At 39.9% G+C, this 25,091-nt stretch overlaps 3 protein-coding genes across 3 annotated transcripts; all 3 read right to left on the bottom strand.

Moving 5' to 3' along the window:
* Positions 1 to 1,406: 1,406 nt before the first annotated feature.
* LOC101474665 (E3 ubiquitin-protein ligase TRIM39) lies at positions 1,407 to 3,952 on the bottom strand. The gene is made up of 2 exons (XM_004548815.4): positions 3,814 to 3,952; positions 1,407 to 3,695 (listed from the first exon to the last, which is right to left on the bottom strand). Exon 2 carries the CDS (start codon positions 3,676 to 3,678, stop codon positions 2,299 to 2,301), a length of 1,380 nt encoding a protein of 459 aa, XP_004548872.1. The 5' UTR covers positions 3,679 to 3,695; positions 3,814 to 3,952; the 3' UTR covers positions 1,407 to 2,298.
* Positions 3,953 to 4,709: 757 nt separating this feature from the next.
* On the bottom strand, positions 4,710 to 7,563 carry LOC101474951 (zinc-binding protein A33). Its single transcript, XM_004548816.4, has 2 exons — positions 7,441 to 7,563; positions 4,710 to 7,354 (listed from the first exon to the last, which is right to left on the bottom strand). The coding sequence occupies exon 2, from the start codon at positions 7,335 to 7,337 to the stop codon at positions 5,844 to 5,846; it is 1,494 nt and encodes a 497-aa protein (XP_004548873.3). The 5' UTR covers positions 7,338 to 7,354; positions 7,441 to 7,563; the 3' UTR covers positions 4,710 to 5,843.
* A 2,893-nt stretch (positions 7,564 to 10,456) lies between these two features.
* osgn1 (oxidative stress induced growth inhibitor 1) lies at positions 10,457 to 22,757 on the bottom strand. Its single transcript, XM_004548818.6, has 8 exons — positions 22,537 to 22,757; positions 16,724 to 16,786; positions 15,590 to 15,726; positions 15,315 to 15,506; positions 14,956 to 15,047; positions 13,914 to 14,113; positions 13,363 to 13,706; positions 10,457 to 13,255 (listed from the first exon to the last, which is right to left on the bottom strand). Exons 2-8 carry the CDS (start codon positions 16,779 to 16,781, stop codon positions 12,677 to 12,679), a joined length of 1,602 nt encoding a protein of 533 aa, XP_004548875.1. The 5' UTR covers positions 16,782 to 16,786; positions 22,537 to 22,757; the 3' UTR covers positions 10,457 to 12,676.
* Positions 22,758 to 25,091: the final 2,334 nt, after the last annotated feature.

Below are 25,091 nucleotides of genomic sequence, written 5' to 3' on the forward strand. Positions count from 1 at the left end.
GAAGTGTCTTTGCTGATGAATGATTGCAATCCGACCGAGCGTGGCATGATCGGCGACATGGCCGTCTCCTGTGATTTATAAAAGACTTAGAATAGCAGGTTTAAGTTTCCCATGCCTGGTGACAGGCACCAGAATGACTCCATCAATCATTCCAGTATTTTTAACTATGCTTCACATGTTAGCGAGAACATACGTGCAGCCATATGTTTTCCTTCATTATCTGAGATCCACCTAATTAAGCAGACAACTACGTATGTTTTCCTCTGTGCAGTTTGTTCTTCTAGCAATGGTCTCGCCTTTATGTCAAGTTTATGTCACTCCAGCTCCTTTTAAGATTCCGTGCTTTGACAGGAAAAACTCATAAAGTGCATTTATTAACCTGGCGTCTGGGTCAGTTCATTTAGTGGGGTTGGCTTTTAACACAGGAAGCTAAACCACTTCTCTCTTTAACTAATTATCAATCATAAACTGTGTCTGTAGACCTGCATTTAAAGTAGACGTCTCTATTGATATGAACTGGGCTGCAATGAACTGGGTGCTGCCAGGCCAGATTTTTCACTATGTGAATAATGAATAATAATGGCTTTGGTATGACCAAGGAATTACTAAAATGCAACTGGCATTACAACAAATTCCCACTTGTAACTTGCTGACAAGCTGGCGTTTTAAAGATTTTTCCATTTAAGCCCACTGTGAATTTCTGTGGCCAGCGCGGGGGACAAGTGAAGCAGTAAAGAGCTTGTAACCATGACCTCTAATCACCACTGAAGCTGTAATGGCTTCCATATGGCTTACACCTTGCAGCCATCTTGGCTCTAAAGGGATCAGGATAGAGCCCCTGAAAAAGAGAAAAAAAAAAGAGAACATGGGGCGATCGTGGCTCAAGAGTTGGGAGGTCGCCTTGTAATCGGAAGGTTGTCGGTTCGAGCCCCGGCTTGGACAGTCTCGGTCGTTGTGTCCTTGGGCGAGACACTTCACCCGTTGCCTACTGGTGGTGGTCAGAGGGCCCGGTGGCACCAGTGTCCGGCAGCCTCGCCTCTGTCAGTGCGCCCCAGGGTGGCTGTGGCTACAATGTAGCTTGCCATCATCAATGTGTGTGTGATTGGGTAGATGACTGGTTGTGTAAAGCGCTTTGGGGTCCTTAGGGACTAGTAAAGCGCTATACAAATACAGGCCATTTACCATTTATCACAGGGAAAATTAACATTAAATTACCAACCAATCAGCACATTAAAGATAACAGTGATAACACAAACCTCTGGTCCTGTAGTCACGGAGATGTGATTTGATGTTACTGGATGGAACAGAATAACTAACTTGAAGAAAACTAAATAAAATATCCAGCTAATTTTTTCAGGTTTAGTCCCACTTAATCCAGTTTGTCAACAAAACCAACCGAGCAGGTATTGGTGCAAATGTTTATTGAGAATAGGATGTCTACATGATAACTTGTGTTATAAAACCTATTACAACATCAGTTTTCCCCTGATAAATCATCCATATTACAGTGCAGGAAACCAAAACAAATACAAGCTGCACTCAAATGACAACACCTGGAACTAACAGGAACTGAAATAGAAAGAAACATTCAGAAGGAAATGAAAACAAAATGCATTGTTGGGAAAACATTTCAACATAAGAGAAATAAAGAGCTGACTCGCTATAGTGTAAAGTATTTTAGTAGCCACATATTGGATAACTGAATTCAAACATAAAAACAGACAGACCTCATACATTTAGTAGATAACATATCTGTTGACCTCCTAAAATGAAAACTGTTTAACTGGAGCAATCCACATAAATGCCAGATAATCTGTTACTTACACAAACACATCATTTTATACATTCAAGCATTAAAGCTGAGATTATCACTTCTCTTTTGTATGATTACCAAAGTGTCTCATAAACAACACAAAAGAAGGATTCATCATATTGGACTGAAATTCAATTTCAGTTGAGACTCGTTACAATCAGTCGCCCCAAGGTTTTTTAGGTTGTAACAGTTGGTATCACAGGATTTAAAAGCCACCTTACATATGGTTATAAAGCTATAAAACACCGTCCTCTGAAAAGGATTTGTACCCCAAATCTATATAAACAAACTGCCCCATTAGACTAAGCTGAATCATTTCTCTACAGTTAAATAGTATTAATATGAGATAAATGTGTCATAACTGTGAAGTGTATTTATTTATTTTAAACAAGGATAGTTTTATCATGTGAGCTCTCTAACTAGTTGTCATGCAATTTGTGTGTTTATTTCCACCACTTCTGGCTTCATGGCTATAAACTACCACTCTACTTCACTGATGCGGGCAACATCTTCAGTGGGATTTTACTCAGATTACTTACGTATGGAAACATCTTCTCAGTGAAAGTGTGTGTGAAGGTGTGTATTTGTGTTTTGGTGTCAGGATCAGAGAATGACACCTTCCCCCTGTTCCAGTCCAGCTGAACTCTGACCTTCTTGACCGCCTTTAAAAAAAGAACGATGGAAGACTCTGGCAGGGAGCGCACGGTGTATTCACCTTTATAAAACCCTAGCCTCCATAATCCAGATTGCGGCTCTCCCTTCCTTTTGACAGACTCTGCTAACACACCGACTTTCCAGTCTGTGCTGTTTCCAACTTCAACATCCCAGCTGTGAGTGCCTGAATAAAAGCCCTCGGAGGCCATAGCAATCGGGTAGAAGTCAAACCTCTCTGGATTGTCGGGAAGCTGCCGTTTCTCACTGACGCTCACACCGGTCAGATCTTCAGAGATGAGGAGATTTGGCTGGGCAGAGTTTGGGTCCAGAATCACAGGAGAGTAGGAGACCATCTTCTTCATCTTGTTCCAGATGTTGTAACCCAGGTTGCCCAGGTGTTTGGCCACATCTATCAGAGCTTCTGAGACCAGTTGTGGGTCATCCAGCTGGGGGTACAGCTGGACCATGTTCATTGTACCCTTGTAGTCCTGCAGAAAAGCGATGTTTTCAGCTTTCAGCTCCTCCTCTGCAGCTCTGATTGTGGCCGAAAGAGCTGCCATCTCTCTGCTCAGAGCAGCAATCTTCTCCTTCATCTGCTGACTCTTCTCTTGCTCTTCTATATTCAGAACAGCCAGCCTTGTCTTCTCTTCCTCATCTAGAAACATGCGAAACTTCTTAAACTGCTCCTTGATCTGCTTCTCTGTTTGTTGAGCCTGGGTCTTAATGTGTTGCTCTGTTATATCAAAGTTTCCCTTCGCTTTTTGTAAGACCTTCAGTTTGTCCTGTAATGGTTTTAGGGATTTCTGAAGCTCTTCCTTGTGATCCTGCGCGGCCTCATCGATGGGCCAGAACTTGTGGTCGACGTGTGCTCTCGAATCACGACAGATGACACAGGCTGGCTCCTGATGGTCCAGACAAAAAAGTTTGAGTTTCTCAAAGTGCAGACTGCACAAAACCTCAGACCCTGCCGAAGCGCTCTGATTTTTCTTTTTTAAGTAGGCCTCAGCGAGGTTCTTTAGGACCAAGTTACAGGGTGGGTCACTCTGCTCTGACATTTTCTTACAGACTGGGCACTGCTGTTCCAGCTTCTGTGCCCAGCAGTTCTTCAAACAAGTCTTGCAGAAGCTGTGGCTGCATGACAGGAAAACAGGATCCCTAAAGATGTTATGGCAGACGGGACAGGAAAGATCCTCCTCGGACTGGAAAGACATCTTTTCTCAGAGAGAAGCTGAAAATGCACCGAACAGAATTGTATAACAGGAAGGCGGCCAGGTTTACTTTCACTTTTGGTTTGTGTTATAAACATAATATTTCGTCTCCTTAGAAGGGAACAAATGAACTCTTACCTTAACTATACTAGTTTCGCCTTGTTTTCCTTTCTCTGTTTTGATTTTAACCTTGAGATAAATTTCTCACCCAGACAACGCTTTTGTTTTTCTCAGAGGAAGAACGCCCAGGCTTCCTTTTTTGTTTTGTTTTTTTACCCATAGCTGAAAGAGCGTAGTCAGGTGGGCGGAGACAAAGGTGTGACCTGTTTTAAAGTGCTCCTAAACTATTCCCATTTTAAAGCTTTTTCAGCAGTACAGTAGTTCAGACATGGAAACAGACAAAAAATAAACTCAACAATAACAACAGCTGTCTTATTAAATTAAAGATTGTGGAGGTATGTAAAGACTACAGGAGAGGCCTCAATATGTCTCACTCCAACTTTATTAACGGCTTCACTAGAACTCCGTATACAAAAAGCGCCAAACCTCCACCCCATCACTTCCCTTAACCTTGGGTGTGAGTGGAGCCACCTGGTGGTCCGACCCCCCACCCCAAACACACGTGAACGAGGCTGGTGTAGGCGGGCAGGACAGGCAGTCGGTTGGAGGGTGCTCCTGGGGGAAAACCAGAGTCCATTCACCCCGTGGCAGGAGGGCGGCCAGAAGAAGAAAAGGATGAGGAGGGGCTCTAACTGATAATGAACATAACTACAGGCTTGGAGGTCCTAAAAGTCAGGTATAAAAGGAACGGTCTGGGGGTTTAGAACACATTTTGTGTAATTATAACAATGTGATTTATGACCCTGTTACACAGACATTCAGTGTAATACAATCAATTCACTGATCTTAATGTTCTCAGGTAGGATGGCTCAAAATACTTGTAACAATCAGAGTAACAAAATGAGTATTAAAACAAGAAAAAAGAAGAAAAACCAACAAAAATGTTTTAATTATTCAGCTGTGAGGTCATTTTTTAATAAAAGAGATTTGTTGCATATTTAGTCTTTTAGGGACTCATCATGTGAACATGATTCATACTTTCAGCTTTTTGAATAAAAGGCAGTTTTATTTTCTATTGCAGCCCCAAATGTAATATTATCAGACAAGATTACTTTGTACTTTGAAAGTCTGTATGGATTTATTTACACATTTCAACTAAATGTTGAATTTGGGGGTTTTACCTTAAGAGCTAAAAAATATCATTTTTTGACATTTGAAACATTTACATCTTCAAAAACTCTGAGGCCAAATGTACAACACTGAATTGTTTACACCGAGTCAAACCTGCTTCATCAAAGGGGTTCAGTGTTCCTTTGGGTCAAAGGGTCCACTGATTTATCCGTGTTCACCTCTTTAAGTTCACTTTGTGTTTGTCTCCACCTAGTGGTCGATGAGAATTACTGCAAATCAGTTCAATCATTTACCTTCTACCAGACAAAAGCTCTTCTCAATACTCAGTTAAAATGCAACAGAGTAACCAGAGAAAAAATGAATTCAAAATGAAATATATTTACCGTTTAGAAGATAACAAACAGCTGCAAATATTGTTAGTTTGATAAAAAATAGTCTACTTCATGTGTTGCAGCCAGTGTTTTTGACAGTCACAACCTCATAATACAACCTTTTGTTTGTACTTATAGTGTCTAAGTGATCTTTCTATCACAGTCTCTGTATGACACTAAGGTGTTATACAAGTTTGTGTATGCACCATAAAATAGGGCTGTGTAATCCTGTGTTCCTTTTTATTCTGTTGTACTTACCTTTCTTTATCGCTGTGGCCACTTTCACTGACAGCTGCAGCCAATCCCTCTGTGCTTGACTAATTGAACTGGACCTAACTACTCTGTGCTCTTAGTGCCTTTTTAGCATTTTAATAGAATTAGCTATCAGATCATTTTCAGTGCAGAACAAAATATCATTTGTTTTATGGATTTTATGGTCCAATTTTGTTGAGCTAGTATTTCTTTTTAGTTTGTTGTTTATCAGCTTTAATTAGCAGGAAAGAACTGCTTTGCGCAGTTTTTGCAGTTTGCAACCAACCTAGTATTTTATAGGTTTTAGGGTTTTTTTTACACTTGAAGGGAAAACATTGGTATGTGGCTATAGTGTCAGTCATCATCATCATCATCAACATCATGAATAACATCATCGTCGTCATCAAGAATGCCATTAACTGTTTCACCACCTTGATCGTGATCTCCTTCACTATCAGAGTCTGCACTGTCATGAGACACTCGTGGTAATATCTTCAATGGCAGTTCGTTCTTGGTGTAAACAAATGGAAAAAGTTTCTGAGTGAAAGAGTGTGTGAAGGTGTAAATGTTGATGTCAGGATCAGAGAATGACAGCTTCCCGCTTTTCCAGTCCAGGCAAACTCGGATCCTCTGGAGCTTTTTCTTTGGATGAAAGGAGGACGAATCTAATGGGGAACGTATGAAATAACTACCCTTACTGAACCACACAGCCCACAATCGACACTTAAAGTCTGTTTGTCCCTTTCTTTTAGTTGATTCTTCAGCCACACCAACTAGCCAGTTTGGACTGTCTCCAACTTCAACATCCCAGCTGTGAGTCCCTGAGTCGAAACACTCTGAGCCCAGGACGATCGGATAGCCATCAAACCTCTCTGGATTGTCAGGAAGCTGCTGCCTCTCTCCAAGGCTCACACTGGTCAGATCTTCAGATATGGAGAGGTGTGATTCAGCTGTGTTTGGATCCAGGATCACAGGGGAGTAGGAGACCATTTTCTTCATCTTGTTCCAGACGTTGTAGGTCAGGTTGCCCAGGTGTTTGGCCACATCTATCAGAGCTCCTGACACCAGCTGTGGATCATCCAGCTGGGGGCACTGCTGGACTCTGCTCACTGCAGCCTTGTAGTTCTGCAGGAAAGCAATGTCTCGTGCTCTCAGCTCCTCCTCTGTGGCTCTGATTGTTTCTGAGAGACTTGCTATCTCTCTGCTCAGAGCTGCAATCATTTCACTCATACTCGCACTCTTCTCCTCCTCTTCCTCTCTCAGAGCAGTGATCCTGGCCTCCTCTTCCTCTTGCAGAAACTGGTGAAGCTTCTTAAACTGCTCCTTGATCTGCCTCTTTGCGTGAAAGGCCTGAACCTTAATGTGTTCTGCTGTTTGAACAAAGTTTCCTTTAACTCGTTCAAAGGCCTTCAGTTTGTCCTGTAAGGGTTTCAGTGAGATCTGGAGCTCCTTTCTGTGATCCTGCGCAGCCTCATCGATGGGTCTGAATCTGTGGTTGCTGTGAGTTTTTGAGTCTCTGCAGATGAGACACGCTGGCTCCTGATGGTCCAGACAGAAGAGTTTGAGTTTCTCCGAGTGCAGACCGCAGAGCGACTCGGACTCTGCTGAAGCACTCTGATTTGTCTCCAGCAAGAAGTTCTCACACAGGTTCTTTAACACCAAGTTACAGGGTGGGTTTTTCTTTTTAGATGCACTCTTACAAACAGGACACTGGCGTATTTCTTTCTTTCTCCACCATCTTTTCAGGCAGTTTCTACAAAAGCTGTGGCTGCACGACAGAACAACAGGGTCTCTGAATATGTCTCGACAAACGGGGCAGGACAGCTCTTCTTGGATTCCAGACGACATTTTATCTGTGACTGACGCTGTTAACAAACCACACAAACAGGAAGTTAGAAACTTACTAATCTATAGAAGGTACTTCCACATTTTTAGGGCTCTAAAAACTCACGTAAACGAGGTGAAGTAATCCCAAATCTCTTCTCCTTCTGTGGGTTTTGTCTTCTGGTGAATAATATTGAATTTTTTTTTACAGAGTTTGAAGTTTCCCCTCAGTTGAAAAAGATCTGCTTCCTCTTTTTAGTAACGTAAGTCAGGAAACACGTGGAGCGCGCTCATACGTCAGAGGTGCTACATCACTTTAAATTTGTTTATAGTATTGAAGATATCAGTTAAAGAGACAGCATCATCTTCCGTGGATTATTTTAGCCTCTATCCACCAAGATGAGTTCATATAATGTATCATGATTTTTTTTTTTGCCTCTGTGCACCACGAAATTTTTTTTTTTCAATCAGTATGTGATTGAAGTCCAGATTTTCAAATTTAACTCAATGAAGTTAATGAAAAAAAGTCTTTGTGTAGGAATTACATAGATTTTTATACAAAGACCCCCATTTCACAAGCTCAAAATATAATTAGACAAACCAACGCCTTGAACATGGGCTGCTTTTGAAACAGCTCTTGTTGTCAGTGACTGTCAGAAGTCTATAACTGCTTTTCCGCAACTGCGCAATCTCTTTTACATTTCCGGCCTTCTTCTTCTTGAGTGTAACCAGTGGTTTGCGCCTTGATGTAAACCCTCCTCTACATTCATGAAGGTATTTATAGATTGTGAAGTTTGTTTTTCTTAACCATGGAAAAAATTATGTGATCATCTTCTGCAGTTGTCCTCAGGCCTTTTCATGTTGCTGTGCTTGCCAGTGCAATCATATTGAGAGTTTGAGCAAACAGCTAACAACGCACTTTCAAGACTCTTTAATTTTGTAGCATCTTCAACTTAAAAAAAAAACTAACTTGAGACTTGAGTCAGTGTGAAGTGGCATCATATGTCTCTAAAAGTAGAATTTTTAGGTATCTGTACTTTATCTTAGTTTTTATTTTTCTGACAACTTTTTAATTTTATCAGTGACACATGATAAACTGTAGATTTAAATTTTACATGTAATGTCATAATTTTAATTACTTATTGGATTTTATATGTGTTATGATAAATTATGTATTTTCATTTTGTGAAATCTCCAGCAAAATAAACAAAGCTATACAAACTTAGTTTATTCAAATACTGGGTAGTTTTGTCCAAAATAAACAGGTTAGTTTGCAGTACTGTGGCGAATTCACAGTAAAGCACTGTGTTGGACTGATGCAAGGTGGTTGTGGTGCTCATGGTTTCATTTAGATTTAGGTTACATCAAGTGTAGCAAATTGCATTTAGGTTGACGATGCTTGGACTAATTAGCTAAATTTCATCTCTATACCAACTGTATACTGTCTAGCATAAAGATAGTGTAAACAGTGTAGGGGATGGACGTCAGTCAAGACAGCAGGTCAGCTGATCGCTGCATGTACACTAAGAAAATCTACCGAAGCTCACAGTAGAAAATTACTGTGAGTTGTGATTGTTTTCCGTGTGCTGAGCAACTAAACTGTTTCGATCATTACCTGCTAAATCCCACTGTAACTCCCGATTGTACTAATTTTCCTGTTTAGGTGTGGAGGTGAATTCACCATCTACAATGTAAGGAACAGAAAATTGTTATTTTTTAAAACTCTCTTTCACTTCATGTGTCCTACATAACAGATTCAAGCTTTCATGAGAATTAGAATTTAGACTGGAGTAGCATTTGCGTCCTCATGTACTAATATTGTTTTATATTATATTAATATAGTGCATGGTTCAGTTATCTTTTACAAGAATGGTTAGCAGAATTGTCCTTCAAAGAAGTACTTTTTTCTTTCCTGCGAGTACATTTCAGAGCCTGTATTTCACTTTTACTTGAGAAAAACAGCTGCTACAGTATTTCAGCTGTTACTGGAGTATTTGTAAACACAGGTACTTGTACTAAAGTAAAGGAAGTCTGTACTTTTGCCATCTGTGATAAAATGTAAGATGTAATGAACTACTGTTGCAGTGAAATGACAATAATTTGTATGCATAATCATAAAGATCTGATGCGAAATTATTTGCAGATATGTATTTTTTCCAAGTTTAAAAAGACAAAAAAGCAAGGAAGGTCCAAAGAGCGGGACAAACACATTTTCATAAAATCTGCTGTTTAATAAAAACCATGGCACAAATACAATGTGGAAAAAAATTGAAGTTTTACACAGATGAAAGTTATCGATCTATAAATCACACAATTTTGTGATTTAAAAATAACATCTAAAGACAACCATGTGATTTTACTGCATTAGAAAAGAGACATTCAGATGTTTTTACTCTGCTATGAAACAAAATACTAAGCCATGAATAATGAGTCTTAAGGCACTGCTGGCTCATATAGATCACAGTTCAGTATACAAGTCAAAAATACCTAATTGATGGTGACAACACCAACTCTGTCTGTAGAAATATTTAGCCAATAAATACATTAGTAAACTGACCAAATACACAACACCAAATTAAGTTTTTGCATTAAAAAAAAAATCAAACTTATCATCTCTTCGCAACTTTTCAGAAGCAGTCGTAAACGCACAGATGTATAGATGTTACGTTGTGCTCTGTAAACTTATGAACTTAAATATATATATAGTAATTTAATTTATTGATAAAAGATGTTATCTGGATCCAGAAATCTTTGTACCATTTAAACTACAATATTGCACCACTAACTCTGGTTTTGTCATTTCTTGTTTAAATTTTAAGCGCTTAGCAAAGAAACTCTAGTTTTTTTGTTTTTTTTTTAAAGAAATGTTAGTACATATACTAATAAGAAGCTCAATCTAAATGCAAAAGACTACAGCGATGGTATAACAGGCGTTATTTTATAACCCATGAAAACAAAATCAGTGCCAGTCAGTTTGCAGCTAAACATAGTCACCTAAAGAAGAAACACGATTTCCTCTTTACTACTTTCAATCTGAAGTTGAATTGCATATTTGTGGCATTTTTTTTTTTACATGTTAAGTGACAAGTTTAAATCAGACTGTCTGTACAGTGCATCAAACTAAAAAAAAAAAATCCGAGCTCTTTAAGTCGATGGTAAATGTTTTATTCTTTCTTTAGTATTTTAGCTTTTCTGCAGGTGGACTCCTCAGTGTTTGCAGACAGCTGTTTAGCCTCGACATGCATCTGTCTGAGGGAGTAAGGTTAGCGCACAGCCAATAGGAAAATATACGCAGCCTGTGCAGGGCCAATGGTTATGTGGATCTTGACACGCTAAGAACACTCCTGTAAAATATATTCTGAATTTCAAAAGCTTTCTTTCCTGGATAACCCCGTGAGGTCTAACCCACCCACCACTTTACAGACATTAATTAATCCTGATCCTAAACAAATGGAACAATTCCAAGAATAATTCCTCTGTAAAGTTTTTTCTTTGAGACCAGACTTTATCCTTGTCTGGGAAACAGAGCCTGTATGCTTTTTAGAATGTGTGTTGGTTTGGAGCCTCGCTTGGTACCAAGCTAATCACAATGTGCAAAACCAAAATTTACATTCAGATAGCAAGGCCTGAAAACAGTGTTTCAGGTACTTGTGATTGCCAAAGATGAACTCGGAGGGTTAAATAAATTTAAGAAATTTACAGCTTCAACAAATATTAGTATAAAAAACCAAAACAAAAAAAACCAAAACATCTTTACTGCATATAGTTAGCTTTTTGATGCATGGAAAATTTCTTTTGAACAGTCAATGTGAGGAAGACATGGAAACTACCGGCCATCTATATATACATAAACTACAATCTCATTACATTAAACCTTATTTGCAGTGGAAGTAATACTGAAAAGAAAAAAAAATGTCTTTAGAAAAAAAAAAATGTATTAACAAAAATGCACAGGTGAGCTGTTGCATCCTGATTAAGCAAATCAGACTTTGTGTGGTGAAAACATTTTAAAGTGCACTGAAGAAATCCACATGTTGGTAGATTAATGTGTAAATGACATTCACTGTTGTACTACTTCAATACAAATAGGGCTTAAAATAGTTCTCACTCACAGTGAAGCCAAAATCGAATGTTGTCAAAGCTTCAGATTAAATGTCATCACCGACAGAAATTACAAAAATATTCTGAGTTGTTCTGTTTTTGTATAAAGTAGAAAATATTTTTATACTTTAGGATGTAAAAAGATACACAGATGGGTACAGTTACAGCTTTACATAGAAAAACGAGAGGTTGGCGGGTTCAGAAAACAGCAAAACTCAATATACAAACAATATTGTTAGTGTTACAAAATTAAATAGGACAGTGGCAATAACAGAATAAATTATTAGCTATGGAAACATGTTCATTATCCTCACTGTAGAAAAGGCTGAGGATGAGACGACACGTGTCGGTTTGGTCACATATGGTGCTGCTGGCTGATTAAAGTTTAATCAGGTGGTTACTGTAGTGAATAAGGCTCTCAGAGTGTCCAGAAACTCGAGCTGTCAGGACCACGTCACTCAAGTTTGTCCCCAGTCAGTCTTTAATAAACTCTCTGCCTCGCTCAAGTCTGACTTTCTGCTTCTTCACGTCAGTTTGTGTCCTCGCAGACATGCAAAGGTAATGACTGGTTATTCTGCCGCAGGGTACATTGGTGCTTATACTGAATTACAATTACTAAAACAAAATAATCAAGGTAAGGTGTAAACCTGAATATGGAATTATGCTCCTAGTATCTGGCCGGCAGGTGTCCTGAAACGGGCATTTCATGTAATAAGAGCATATACAAATAAATCCAAAAATGACTATTGAGATGAAATTAATAGAATGGGTCTAATTTAAAGGAGCAATTGGAGATCATTTGCATGATTTGACCACTAGGTGGTGATAGGAAAACATTTGACTGGTTCCTCTTTTTTAACTAAATGTAAAAAATTTTTTTATTTATAAAATTTATGTTGACGTAGTGATATCTACCTATACAATTTGATGGGGACAACACAAACAGACCCCTTGTCTGTCCTCCACTGCATCCTTTGACTCATCTCTCCATCTCGCCTACTTACAAATGCCATCTGACTCTGGTGGAAACAGTGCAGCTGTTCTAACTGCCTCACATCTGGAGGCTTTTCTTTACCTAAGAAAATCAGAAGTCTTCAAACCAGTGCGAGTGCAGTCAGAGCTCACTTGCTGCCCGTTTCATAGGCAACTAATGGGCGACAATGACCTGACCTATGGCGTTTGAGTGTGGATTCCTCTGTGACATCACAGATTTGTGGTGATTGGTTGGTTTTCTTCAGTTTAAAAAAATAAATAAAAATCTGCTACACATCCACAAGGCAAACCTCTGGATCTGCCCGAGTCTGTCTGTCCACACATCTGTCCATTAGTCTGTCTATGCTTAGCTCGCCTTCTCCTTTTTCTGCCTCCTCCTTCTGTCTCTTGGTGAGGTCACTCGCGATAGCCAGCGCTCCTCCTTTTAGGAATCTGACAAAGTTCTCTCCTACAAGCGGCCCCATGGCGTACATGCCTGGCCCGTTCGCAGCAATCACCCTGTTTGTAAACGGGTCCACCTCAATTGGGTTCCTCCGGCATGAGATGGGCTCCTCAGGGTTCATGCCAAGCGAGCGCCCGTTATTGTCTAGAAAGGAAAGATTGGGGTGGGCGCCAATCAGAACCAGAGCCTTAGAGACCTGAACCACCGTCCGCTCGCCAGCGTCTGACTCTAGAACGCACTTTCGGTCAGGTCTGAACTCGACAACCCTGTGGCGCGGGAAGCTCAGGTAACCCGGGTACCGGGGGAGAGAGGAGGAAGAAGAAGAAGGGTTGGAACGATGAAGATTCTGCGTATGGTCCTGTTGTGAATTATTGCGTTGATGCTGTTGAGTCATCATCTGGTGAACCTGGAGGACAAAGTACAGAACAGAGGTTAGGCGATTAAAATCCTAGACGACCCGGTTCAGCTGCCATGACGATCAGTCAGGAAATTGAGTGGCTCTGCTCTCCTCACCTTGTGGTATTCTGGGTAGAGCAGTTTAGGCAGCTGGTTGAAGATGAGCTCTGGGTCGTTGACTGAGCGTCTGAAGGCGTGGTAGACAGGGGTGTTGAGATGGTGGGTGGCAAGTACTGCGTCGGCTGCCGTAAGTCCTGCCCCCACCACCAGAACTGGGTCTGACGACTGGTCGAGCTCACCGCGAGCGATGGCTGCCTCTAGATCCCAGAATGAGTGGCACACGAAGGGCAGGGACTCGCCCTGTGCACCGAGTCTGGCCGGGATGTCATGCGTGCCCGTCGCCAACACCACATTGCGTGCTAACACGGAGAAAGGTACCTCCTCTGAAAGCGTGGAACCATCTAAAAGTAGGAGAGAAGAATCAATAGGTGAAAATCGGCTTTACTGAGAGGCTGCATGAAGTCCATATTAATATGATTTTGAGCAGTGAATCAAGCAAAACTACTTTAGTGCGGTCCTAGAATCCTAATATTCAGCTGGCAATGTGCTTTAACACTTTATAACACAACAAATCTTAACAGTGATCAAGAGAGTTTCATTCACTGTACCTCCAAGCTCTTCCCCCTCTCTCCGCTGCAGTCCTGTCACTCTCCAGCAGGGCGGCGACCCCTCCTGGCTGATAGGCTGCCTGGTCACAGAGGTGGCTAAAGTCCCACAGGCAAAGTTCTGCTCCAGGGACATCTGGGAAACGTAGTGCTGGTAGTAGGAGGCGATCTCTGCTGGTGTAGCACGGTCATTTCGCACATTTCTGTTGTGAAAGAAACACGAAAATACATTTGGATACAGGTTAAACACGTATTTGTTTACAGACACAGGACATGAAGACGAGTATTAGGGATCAGAAAGAAGATATTTACTAACGAAGTTTTGATTAAAAAAAAAAAAATCTGTAAATGAAAGAGTTGTTGGGGCGATATTGAAACACAAGTCTGAGTGTGGCGCACAGAAATTAAAGACCACTGTTCTGCTGCTATGGTCACAAATTGCTATTTTATGTAAATCAAGTGGGTCCAGCTGGGCTGAGTCATTTGAAAAACAAATTAAAGAGTGTGACGCATGAAGATCAATGGCTTTGTTCTTTTATTTCTCTGCTCAGCTTACTCAGAAGAGTACTGTAACTGTATTTTCTTTGTGGTAAAAAACTTATTAATTTAGGCCTCCAAGTCTTAATTTCATCAATTTTCATTACATTATCAATTTATTTTCATTTATATGACCAATACATCTCCTAAAAGTCATTCTTGTTCTTAGCAGCCTCACTGCAATGACAGCTTGAGTCTAGTCTTAATAATCAGGGCTGTGGGGATTAAATCCAAGTATAAGCTAACTACAAGAGCAGCTCCATCATTGAAACTCAAACCCCATTTAGCTTTAGGTTCTCAGCTCGTAAACATAAGCCCGGGTGGTCAAGATTTGTTATTAATAAAGGTAATCAGATAGTATTTGTCCACTGTGGAGACATCTTTTTGTACACAAGCCTCTCTGCCAGGAGCTTTATTACGGTTGAAAACTTCATGAACCCTGTTGAGTGTTTAAACAACACGTCGTACACGCTCTGTACACAAAGTGGCGGTTTTATTATGAGCAGACCTGCGTTTGTCTCTCATCCAGTCCTTCAGCTTCAGCCCGGGAAGCTCCATCCAGTTAGCCAGGCTCAGCGTCAGCATGGAGCCCTCCATTGCCTGCACACAGCACACACATTGTTAACACTTTTGTTATTCAAATCCTGTTTGCCTTCTATCGCGTGCACATCAACTTCTGTGTGTAAATAAGCAGCTGGCAAAACATTTTTTTTTATGTGTTTGCTAACCATATCTACTTTACGATCGAATTCAGGCCATCTTATAAAATAACATTTTATGATGATAAGGACTAAACAAACGACTGTTTATCCTTCTGCTTACACAAAACAGAATGGGTTAGCCTTTAAAACCTATTCTGTAACTTACATGCCAGGCTCCTCCAGGTGGTCCCTTCCCCAGCACCAGGTGGGGAATGGCACGCTCTGGCTCGTATCGCCATTCCAGCGGAGAGGTGTGGTCGAATCCGAAGTCGCTGTCTGGCAGCAACAATGAATCAAAGAGCACCGCTACGGGGTTGGACGACCGCCCTTCCAGCCCCTCGCACAGGTACTCCAAGTCCTACAAAGGGAGCATCTGTGAGGCTCTGTTCACACTGCACTAATGCAACTTCACAACTTCACCGAGAAAAGAAAGACGTTTACCTGCTCCAGCAGCGACAGGTGAGGCTGCTCTGCCAGCTTGCTGTGCAGCAGGGGATTTGGATGTGATGCCTCAGGTGACAGGTAAGGGGTGTAACCTGATAACAGGTAGGACAGGCAGATGCCTGAGGGGCCATTACCTGAAAATAAATGAGAGGTAAGGTGGTGATTGGTTATACATTCAGAAAAAATGCAGTTTGGTTATTACCAATTTTACCGCACAGCTGAACACAGATCAGAAAAAAAAAGAAAAAGAAAATTTGAATAACTCAATTTAACTTCCAACAGAAACATTGCAAAAAACAAAAACAAAACCTGTCAATGAAAGGGGGACATTAAAGTCAGTGTGCTGCATGATTCAGGGGGTTTGGATACAGCACATACAAGAGGCCAATGATTCAGCAAAACCATGTACAACAGTTGCACAGTCAGGTTATCCCACTTTCAGCTCTCTAAGTAATCCAACTGAACCTTTTTTTTTTTAACACAACAGCCTTTGCTGATGCGAGGATTCACTCTGATTTTTTTTCTGTGAATCATTAATCTGGATTCATCACTGATTCATGGACAGTAAAGCTCTTCTTTTCCATTAGTGAGCTGTAATGCTGCAGGAGTGTTCACCTGAACCAACAGTAGAAAAAAAACCCATAAGAAAGCCAGCGTTTGCATTTATAACTGAAAATGAGGAAAACCACAGTGGGTTTCTTTTAAAGTATTGCATTGTTTGCCTCACTTTTGTGCAACATCTGCTTCCCGCTGTTGGCGAGTTCATCTCTTAAAATCTAAGCCATATTTAGCCTATAACCAATTAATACCTTGGCTAACTATTAGGCTATAAAGTGGAATCCCAGAGTCATGCAAAAGACCATAGAAATGCAGACAAAGCAAAACTGGCACAACTCACTTTCAGAAGTATATTTCTTCTCATGCAGTTCCCTCTGAGCTCCATCACAATGATCCAATTTAATGTTTGTCAGGTTTATTTCAAAGCTACTGGCTAATGTTTAGGGTGTGAACTTCATTAGTAACTGCTGTAATAACTTAATCGAGCACACACCTAAACAAAGCTAATGACTGCTCCTTTGAGGTTTGTAACCGAACAATTAAAACTGCAGTTCTTCATGTGTGTTTTCTTACCAATGATCACCACAGGCAAGATGTCTCCAGGGAGAATTTCTTTGTCATGAAGGTCCATTTCAACTGCAAAGAGGAGAAAAGACATTTTTATACAAGACTGAGAAAGTAGTTCAACACAGTTAATGATTGTTGAGTCCAGTCAGCATTAACAATGGTGAGTCGAGTTCATTTTCATGTGACCTGTGGCACACACATGCACACACTTCCCCTGCAGAGCCTCAGTTTGACATCGTAGCTCGAGATGGCGTAGATAGAGATATGACGCTGCCACATACACCATAAACCACACAGGAAGACAGTCTCTAGAGAGACTTCATGTAAAGACGCTAATTTCTTCCTTGTTTACTCTCTGATTTAATTTTTTTCAAACCTGCAAGTTTGAAGCTGTACTTTACTATTCCTGAGTTTACAAACAAGTCAAGACATTGAGGTCAACTCAGTACATCAAGGTCGGCTGTAGAGGAACTAGATCTGTTACACACAGCAGTAGGTCAAGTGCGAGAATCAGTTTTACAACTAAAACACATCCACTGTAAGTTTAGACATTAACCCAGGGTGAAAAGGCATTAAATCAAATGTAATAACTCACTCCGATCACAAGATGCTTAAAAGCCTGAGGGCACACGACCTGTACTCACATCATATTTTACCCCCACAACATGCAGCGCGCCTCTTTTCCCCTGTTAAGTTTAACTGTTGTGGATTAGATCAACAAATTTGGCCTTGGAGAGTCTTTTATTTGCTTGGAATTTTCTAAACACAAAGCTAATCTTTAGGCACTTTCACTCATTTTAATGTGCATCAATGTGTTTGCTTTGTTTCTAACTTTATTTATTAAAGGAACCAAAGGCCTCAAATGCTAAAATAAAAATCTGTTTGAAATGAAGAAACAATTCACACTTTCAACTTTTTCTTTTTTTTCTGAAAGGAGACCTTGCTGAGGATTTTTTGCACAGTTTATGTACTAAAGGACCACAAGCCAAGCGCCATTTAGTCTGATTGTATTCATGACGAGTGAGGCAACCTCTGGAGCTCACACGATTAAAAAGGGAAAATGTGAGTTTGGCGATTACAAGTTGTTTCATTAAAGCTCTGACTGGCCGTTTCAGGTGATACAAACAAACGAATGATATAATTTATTTTGAGGACTTCCAGGAAAGACTATCAGCATGAGACGATGTTGATTATTTTGGCCTTGCAGGTCTGACACTGAGAAAGGCTCAAACTGAGTGTTTTGTGATCAGCCTGACACAAAAATGTGACCATGAAAAAACAAAAAAAAGGAAATATTTGGAGGTAAAAAACAAAAATATTTGGAGTTCCATTAAATGAGAAAATCTTGTGTCCTTCAGCTGTTATCATGACCACGACAAGGAGGACGAAGCGTAGAAATGAACGACCGAGGAACTGATATTCAGGGAGGAACGTCTTACTTCGTATCGCCCCTGTGTTTACTGGGTACATGCCTCTCAGTGTGGTTTAAAATAAACATCAAGTCTGCTGGAATCTCAGTGTTTAGAAAAATTATTCCACAAGAAAAAGTGACAAATTTAACTCCCTTTTCCACCGGTCACAAAATATAGGCCTATATAGTCTAAAATTAAACAAAATTAGCAGAATGAATGAAAAAGAAAAAAAAAAAGATGGTGGTAAAAGAAATGGTCTCCAATACATCCTCATTAGAAGGAGCTCACTGCTCATCAAGTAGCTCTAATAAAGGTCTCACTCAAAGGGTCCCTGTTTTCTATCTTTAAGAAATATTTCAAATCTTTAATGCACTGGTGACAGGATGGAGGCTTTTTCCATTAAAATAAACAAAAAACAACAACAAAAAAGCACCAAACACCTTGCATGAACTGCAGTTTCAGCAGCCACAGAGGAGTGCCGCTGGTGTAACGGTGCCTTTATTTGTACCAAAACAGTGTGCAGTTACTTTTTCCCACCCCTGTGATGCAATGACCAGGAAATCTTTGCAAATATAGTTATTCATCACGGAAATGGGAGCAAGTCATTTTCCACATAGAAACTCTGTTTGTCTCTAACCCAACTCATTAAAACTTAACTGAATGCCCAATAAGTAAATTATGAAGCGTGGTGCAAGAGTGTAATGCATTTACCCCTTTGCAGACACTCTAGACAGATAGACAGACAACTGTAATATAGCTCATGATGTCAGCTAAGGTATGACGTTACTCATTTGCACAGACCTGCCCCTTTACATAATCTGCTAAGTCATGCTTACACAGGGGAAAAGAAAGTTACTGCAGGACATGGAGGGAAAAAGAGGATGACTCAAAACAAAAAACACAAGGTCAAGATAAGCAAAGCACTGAAAAGGGGCAAAGAAAAAAAAGAGGATTGACTGAACCAGAATCAGCGTGAAAAAGAAAAGTAGCTGCGAGAAAGATAGAGGGTTACATAATCCAGCCCAAACGGTGGCAGAGAGCCCAGTGAAGGCGGGCTGCACACACATACAGTCCATGAATAAATGAAGCCTAGTAGCTGTGTTTCCCCCTGGGATTGACCTGCGGGGATAATTACGCTTCCTTAATTTCTTTGGCACAAAATGCCAAAAGTGTTTTCCAGGGAAATGTGACTAATGTGCAGCACAGACGTCATTAAACACTTTATTTTCAGTGTTTATGCTTACAAAAAAGAGGACTTTAGCTACAGCATTAAATGTACCAAATATAACAGTTATGCCAAGTTGTTATCTCAAAAAAAAAAAAAAAAAAAAGCAAACTTAATGAGATGTACCAACTTCTGTGTATGGTACTTCCAAATTACTATAGTTTATCAGAGTAAAGAGTTACTCTTATTTTCAAATTAAACACTCATTTAAATTGTAATCTAAATATAAAAAGAAAACTAATGAGTCTGCCATGAGGTACTGTGCATGTTTGCTTAACTTCAGCACACCTGCAGTGATCTCTGGGTCATATTACAGTTATAAAAGTCATAAACTCTAACTGCGTCAACTGGATAAAACACAACTGACCAGTCATAGCAGTCATCATTCATGACCCGTGATACCTGACAGTATAGTCTTTTTTTTTTTCATTAGTCATTGTGCCAAACACCCATTTTTATATTGGATGTTTCAGACTTACATGTTATACAAGTTCATTTCGGTATTCCCATTCCAGGTGTAATAAGAGGTCGTTTGGTATCAAAGCACTGGCCAAAGCAATATTGGCCAGTGAGACATAAAGGTCCTAAGTTAGACTACAAATACTGCTTTAAGAAGCTGGAGACGTGGTGGTGTTACAAGTAAGAAGTGCTTTTAACCTAAAACAGGACCTCGGTTTTACACCTTGATTTAATTATTATATTTTCCCCCAAAAGGAGGTTTCCATTCACCTTTACTGTCATCGAAATCCTTAATAAAATTAAATGTTGAACCTGTTTTGATGTTTTACTTTCAGTCCTTCTCTGAGAAGAGGCATACTTAAAAAAGTAATGAAGCAACTACACTTCCAGGTTGTGTATTTCCTTTACGGTAAGACTTATGTTTTTTTGTCAGCTGATACCGACAAATATTCAAATACTGTAAACCAGATATGTTTTATCACTACCTCTATCTCCCTATGTCTACCTGCCAAACAGGCTTTTCAACACAGAGCGTAAGCTTATGTTAAAGCATTTTTTGTTACACTTGCAGTAAGACTCATTTACTGCAAAGGAAAGTTTGTCCCGCCACAGGTGGCGTATATAATTAACTCAGTAACCACACAGCTATAACAATGACACAGCAGTTGTGTCTCGACTTATGTCAACTGCAGGTATGTGTGTGCAGTGTGCAGAGCCACAACAATATGGAGCCATGAAAGCCCTCATATTATTTCGAAACTACAGGGTGCAACTTCCTGTTAAGACTTGTCCTAAATCAGCTGCTCACCATTACATAATCAAATGTTTTGCTCATGCAAAAGACTCAAATCAGCAAATCGAAACATTAACTTAAAAAGCAGAAAACCTCCCACTTATTTAAAGACATATTTTAAATAACTGATGGCCCTTCGGGGGTGAAACTGAGGCACCATTTCTGATTTTAAACAACGGTCAGGCAAAGTCGTCTTTGCTTTACGTTTCTGATGAATGGTGCAAGCAAAGCAGTTACAAAAACAGGGGGGAAAAACAAAGCGTTGGTGAGTTTCTCCTCTTTTGTGCCCCTGTGAAGCTTGAATCTCTATGACACTGGATCAGATTCTCTACTCATCAGGCTGCAAATATAGCAAAGGCTTATCTAAACTCTTATCCAACTGCTGCTGCTATTTTAATACAGGCTCTCAATCTGAGCCCCTTGATTTTATGCAACGCCCTACATGAATCTGTTTCTACCTGTGGAAAATACTTGAGAAATGCTCAATATGGCACCTGTGCATACGTCTACCTTAAAGCTTCCAGCATCTGGCCAGCTAATCCGCCATATGCACCTGCCAGACGGCTAATGAGATTTCAGTTATGTCTGCCTAGACGCCTGCTGCAGTCTGCAAAGTGTAGGGAGAACCAAATCGGTTCCTGTGCAGTATTGGAAACTAAAACACTAAACACATAAGTATTCACACTTCTTGATCCTTTTCAGCCAGCTGTCTTCTGACTAGCTCCCCCTCATGAACAAAAGGCTAAAACAATGGGTGGGTGGGATTTCTGTGTGCTGACAGCCAGTGCTGTGTGCCTGATACAATCTATTTGGTGTCATTATCATAAAATATCCAAGAGTGGGGTTCAAATGTCTGCAGTCAGAATTTACTGTACATACACTGACCTGTTTGTCAAATTTAACCAGGTGCAATATGAGAACATCACAGTAGCAGTACCTTTATGACAGAGCATAAATTAAAGCCCTCTTTAATTTTGTCACCTGTCTGTATAAACTAAACTCTTTTCCCTGTGTTACTCAGTTTCCTTCTAGGGATTTTGGCACTGGGTGTCCCGACAGCCCTCTGAACTTCCTGTCAGTTTCCTGTGAACTCTCAGCCATCACTGTTTTAGCAAAACCACCACCCACCGACTCCACCTCAAGATAAACATGCAACTGAATTCTAAAGCTGTTTCTATTGTTTCAGCACAGTGAAGCAGTTATTGACATTAACAACTATAAAACTATGTGCAAAACCCAAAGTACCAAAACAAATCATTCACCAGCTATTGTGTTACAAAATGTAAACTTATAAAAATATACTTTTCCTATAAAAATACTGTTTAGCTATGGTGTGATAATCTTTAGTATCCCTAAAATAATTTATATATTAAACTTAATGAAATATTTTCTACTTTTAATTGTACTAATATATATGTATTTATATATAGCTGTGTATAGGAAGCAAATGTGCTTTTAAAAAATTAATCTATAAACGTATCATTCTGTATTTATCTAAAGTTAACCACGCATGCTGTACCACGTGAATGTATATGATTCAGCATTGAGAGTACTTTTGGATGATGAAACTTTTCCAGGATTATGACGGACACTCAGATAAAGGGAACAAATACTTTTTTCCAGTAAAAATCCATTTTTTGTGCAGCACGTCTGCATGAGCGCTACAGATGTTATCTGCTCTGCATTCTTAAGGAAAACCCTAGAAACGTCTCTCCCCACGTTGCACTTGCACCCGCTCGGTCCGGTCGTGACCACCCACGCCCCTCCCCTGCCGGTCAGCTACGTGACTCACAGCTCCCAGCTCCGGCTGACAGGAGCCTGCCCTCACCATCTAACCGCTCCACGAACTCAGGACAATGACTCACGCCACAATGGATGCTCACCTAAATGAATGGATAAAGAAGAAAGATGGTGGCCTCGGGCTACTCACTGATTCGCGCCGGAGGTGAGGCTCTGTGTCCCCCGCGTGCTGTTTGAGCCTTTCAGGAGACACGAGGGTTTCACGTCTGTCTTCTGTTTCTGCTGCTTCTTCTCTTCTCTCAGTCTGTCATGTCGCGGCTCTGCCCCCTTCTTTTATAGCCGCCTTCTCTTTTTCCCCCCGCACGTGTTCAACGCGAGCCTCAAACTCCTGCGTCGTGCAGCACGTTCACTCGTTTAATGTAACAGTGCAGATGGCCCCTCCCCCGTCGACCAATAAGAATCACGCCTCTTTCCTAGACGCTACCCGGCTTTACCCCCTGAACGCCGCCATCTTTACGCTGCTACGTCGTCAGCATAAAGCGAAGCAAAAATCGTCTATATTGCGAGATGGAGAGAGACGACGACAGGATGGACTGGATTTTCTTTCGTTATTGTTAAAACAAACGCCAGTCCTCGTGTCTGTATAACTAAGAAATAAATGCACAAGAAAACAGAAAAGAAATAAAGAAAAGACACATTTCTTATTTTATTATTACAGCATAACATAGTCATTGTCTCTGTATAAATAAAAAAGAGAGAAAAAAGGCCAAATTTAGATCTGCTTCTGGATTATTATAAATTTTGACTTTTAAAAAAATCTTACAGTATTTATAGTCGTTTTGCAGTGTGGATCTGCTTGTTTAAGTTTATTATTTAGAGAATCTCAGTTTAACTCCAGTTTTCACTTTTTCCGAGTTATTGGTAGCTTCTTCTATAACCTTATATAATTTTCTTAAACTAAAGCTAAAGATGTTTCCTTGAAATTTTTTTATTTCAGTTTCGTAAGCGTACATGATTGTTTCAGTAAGTTAATTAGTTTTTATTTTCATTTTTGTTAGTTAAATATAATATACTTTGATCTCTGTCCTGTCAGAAGCATCCTTATAATTCTTTAAACAATGGTATCATGAAAAACTAGCATTTAAATGTCGCATACTGATGAGAAAACCTTTGTTCCCATGTTTAGCTGTTTGCAGGATCCACATTTGATGTGTTCCCGTTTCACAAGACCTAACGACTGTTTTACCTAAAATTTGAACTTCCCTGATGCTTGTGAAGAAGCTGATGACTGCAAAACCAACATGCTGAACATCACTACAAAGCACTGGAACAGTTATATAATCCCTGAGCATTCAGATTTATTTAAATCATCAGAATCAGCTAAACTTTAATTACATAAAGATAAAGCAAATCCATGTACACATATAGAGTAAATAAAAGTAGTAAGAGACACACCTCTCACACACTTCTGTCTAAAAAGACTATAAGCTTTCATGGCTGACTCACACTGGAGTTCCTCCAATATGGCTGCCATACGTTACACCACACTTCATTCACAGCTGGTAAAGTTTAGTCGTGGTTGTGTATTTTTGTTGTTTACCCTGCTGTTAAAGCGACGTCGCGTTAACTTTTCTGCTAAGACTGTTTTATTCCGAAAAAACAGATTTCATCATGTGGCGTTTGAGTTTCCTGGAAATGCAAACAGAGTGGCCACTCCTCTGTTTCTTCCCCCTCTAAGAGCACCAGGTGCCCTTGAAACAGAGCACTGCATAATGACAGTTTAATAACCTGAAAGGTCTCATGTCTAGCTGATGTTTCTGAGATATTTTTATTATTAGGGAGTCACATTTCCTCTATTTCTATTTATTTGATATACATTTGTAAAAAAAAAATAAAAAAAAATAAATCGTTCTGAGATTGTACATTTGTGGGCCACTTTTCCTTCTACATTCATATATAATATTGGTTGGAAATTAACGTTTGAGAACCCAAAGCACGATTTTATATGTTTTGTAACACATTAGAGCTAAAATTGAAGCGAATTCAGATGTGCGTGTGGCTATTTCCCTTCCACGTTCTGCAGTGATTGGTATGGAATAACAGCTATACATCCCAAAACACGTTAGATGACTTTGTGTCATGCAAGATTGTTGTTTTTTTAGTCAGACTGTTATGCAAGCTTTAACAGATCCTCGTGCAAATTAACAGTAGCACACCTGCAGTAGGGTTGTCCTTGTGTAACTTTCAATTTTTGACAGAATCTGTTTTTTTAATCACCACAAAAAAATCCACTTTTTCCTTATAATCGTTATCATAACAACCAATGTGATGAGAGCGGACAGAAAATCTACCTATTTTTAAATCTTAATATTGATTTTTCTTGTTTGGCTTTTACTTTCCCCACAAAGTCTTACTCAGAAGAGTGACTGTGATGGTCATCATGTTCAACGGGGTTTTAACACAAGCAGGCAAAACACAGGACTTCAGAATCAGTTAAACAAAGTCTTTAAAAGTCAATATGAGATGAAAGCTTCGACAGAGAAGCATCTCCAAAACACCCAGACCTCATAATCAGACAACAAGCTATAGGTTTGAAGCCAGGCACAGCCATGCAAATAAGTTATTTTGCCTTCTTGGGTTTCTATTTTAAACACGAACAGGACTGTTAGTGACATGAAACCATTTATTGTGAACCCTTCCTAACAGAACAGATCACCAAGTGCTCCAAATGTTTGAGTTCAGCTA

This window comes from Maylandia zebra, linkage group LG5 (genome assembly GCF_041146795.1).
Source record: "Maylandia zebra isolate NMK-2024a linkage group LG5, Mzebra_GT3a, whole genome shotgun sequence".
Lineage (NCBI taxonomy): Eukaryota > Metazoa > Chordata > Actinopteri > Cichliformes > Cichlidae > Maylandia > Maylandia zebra.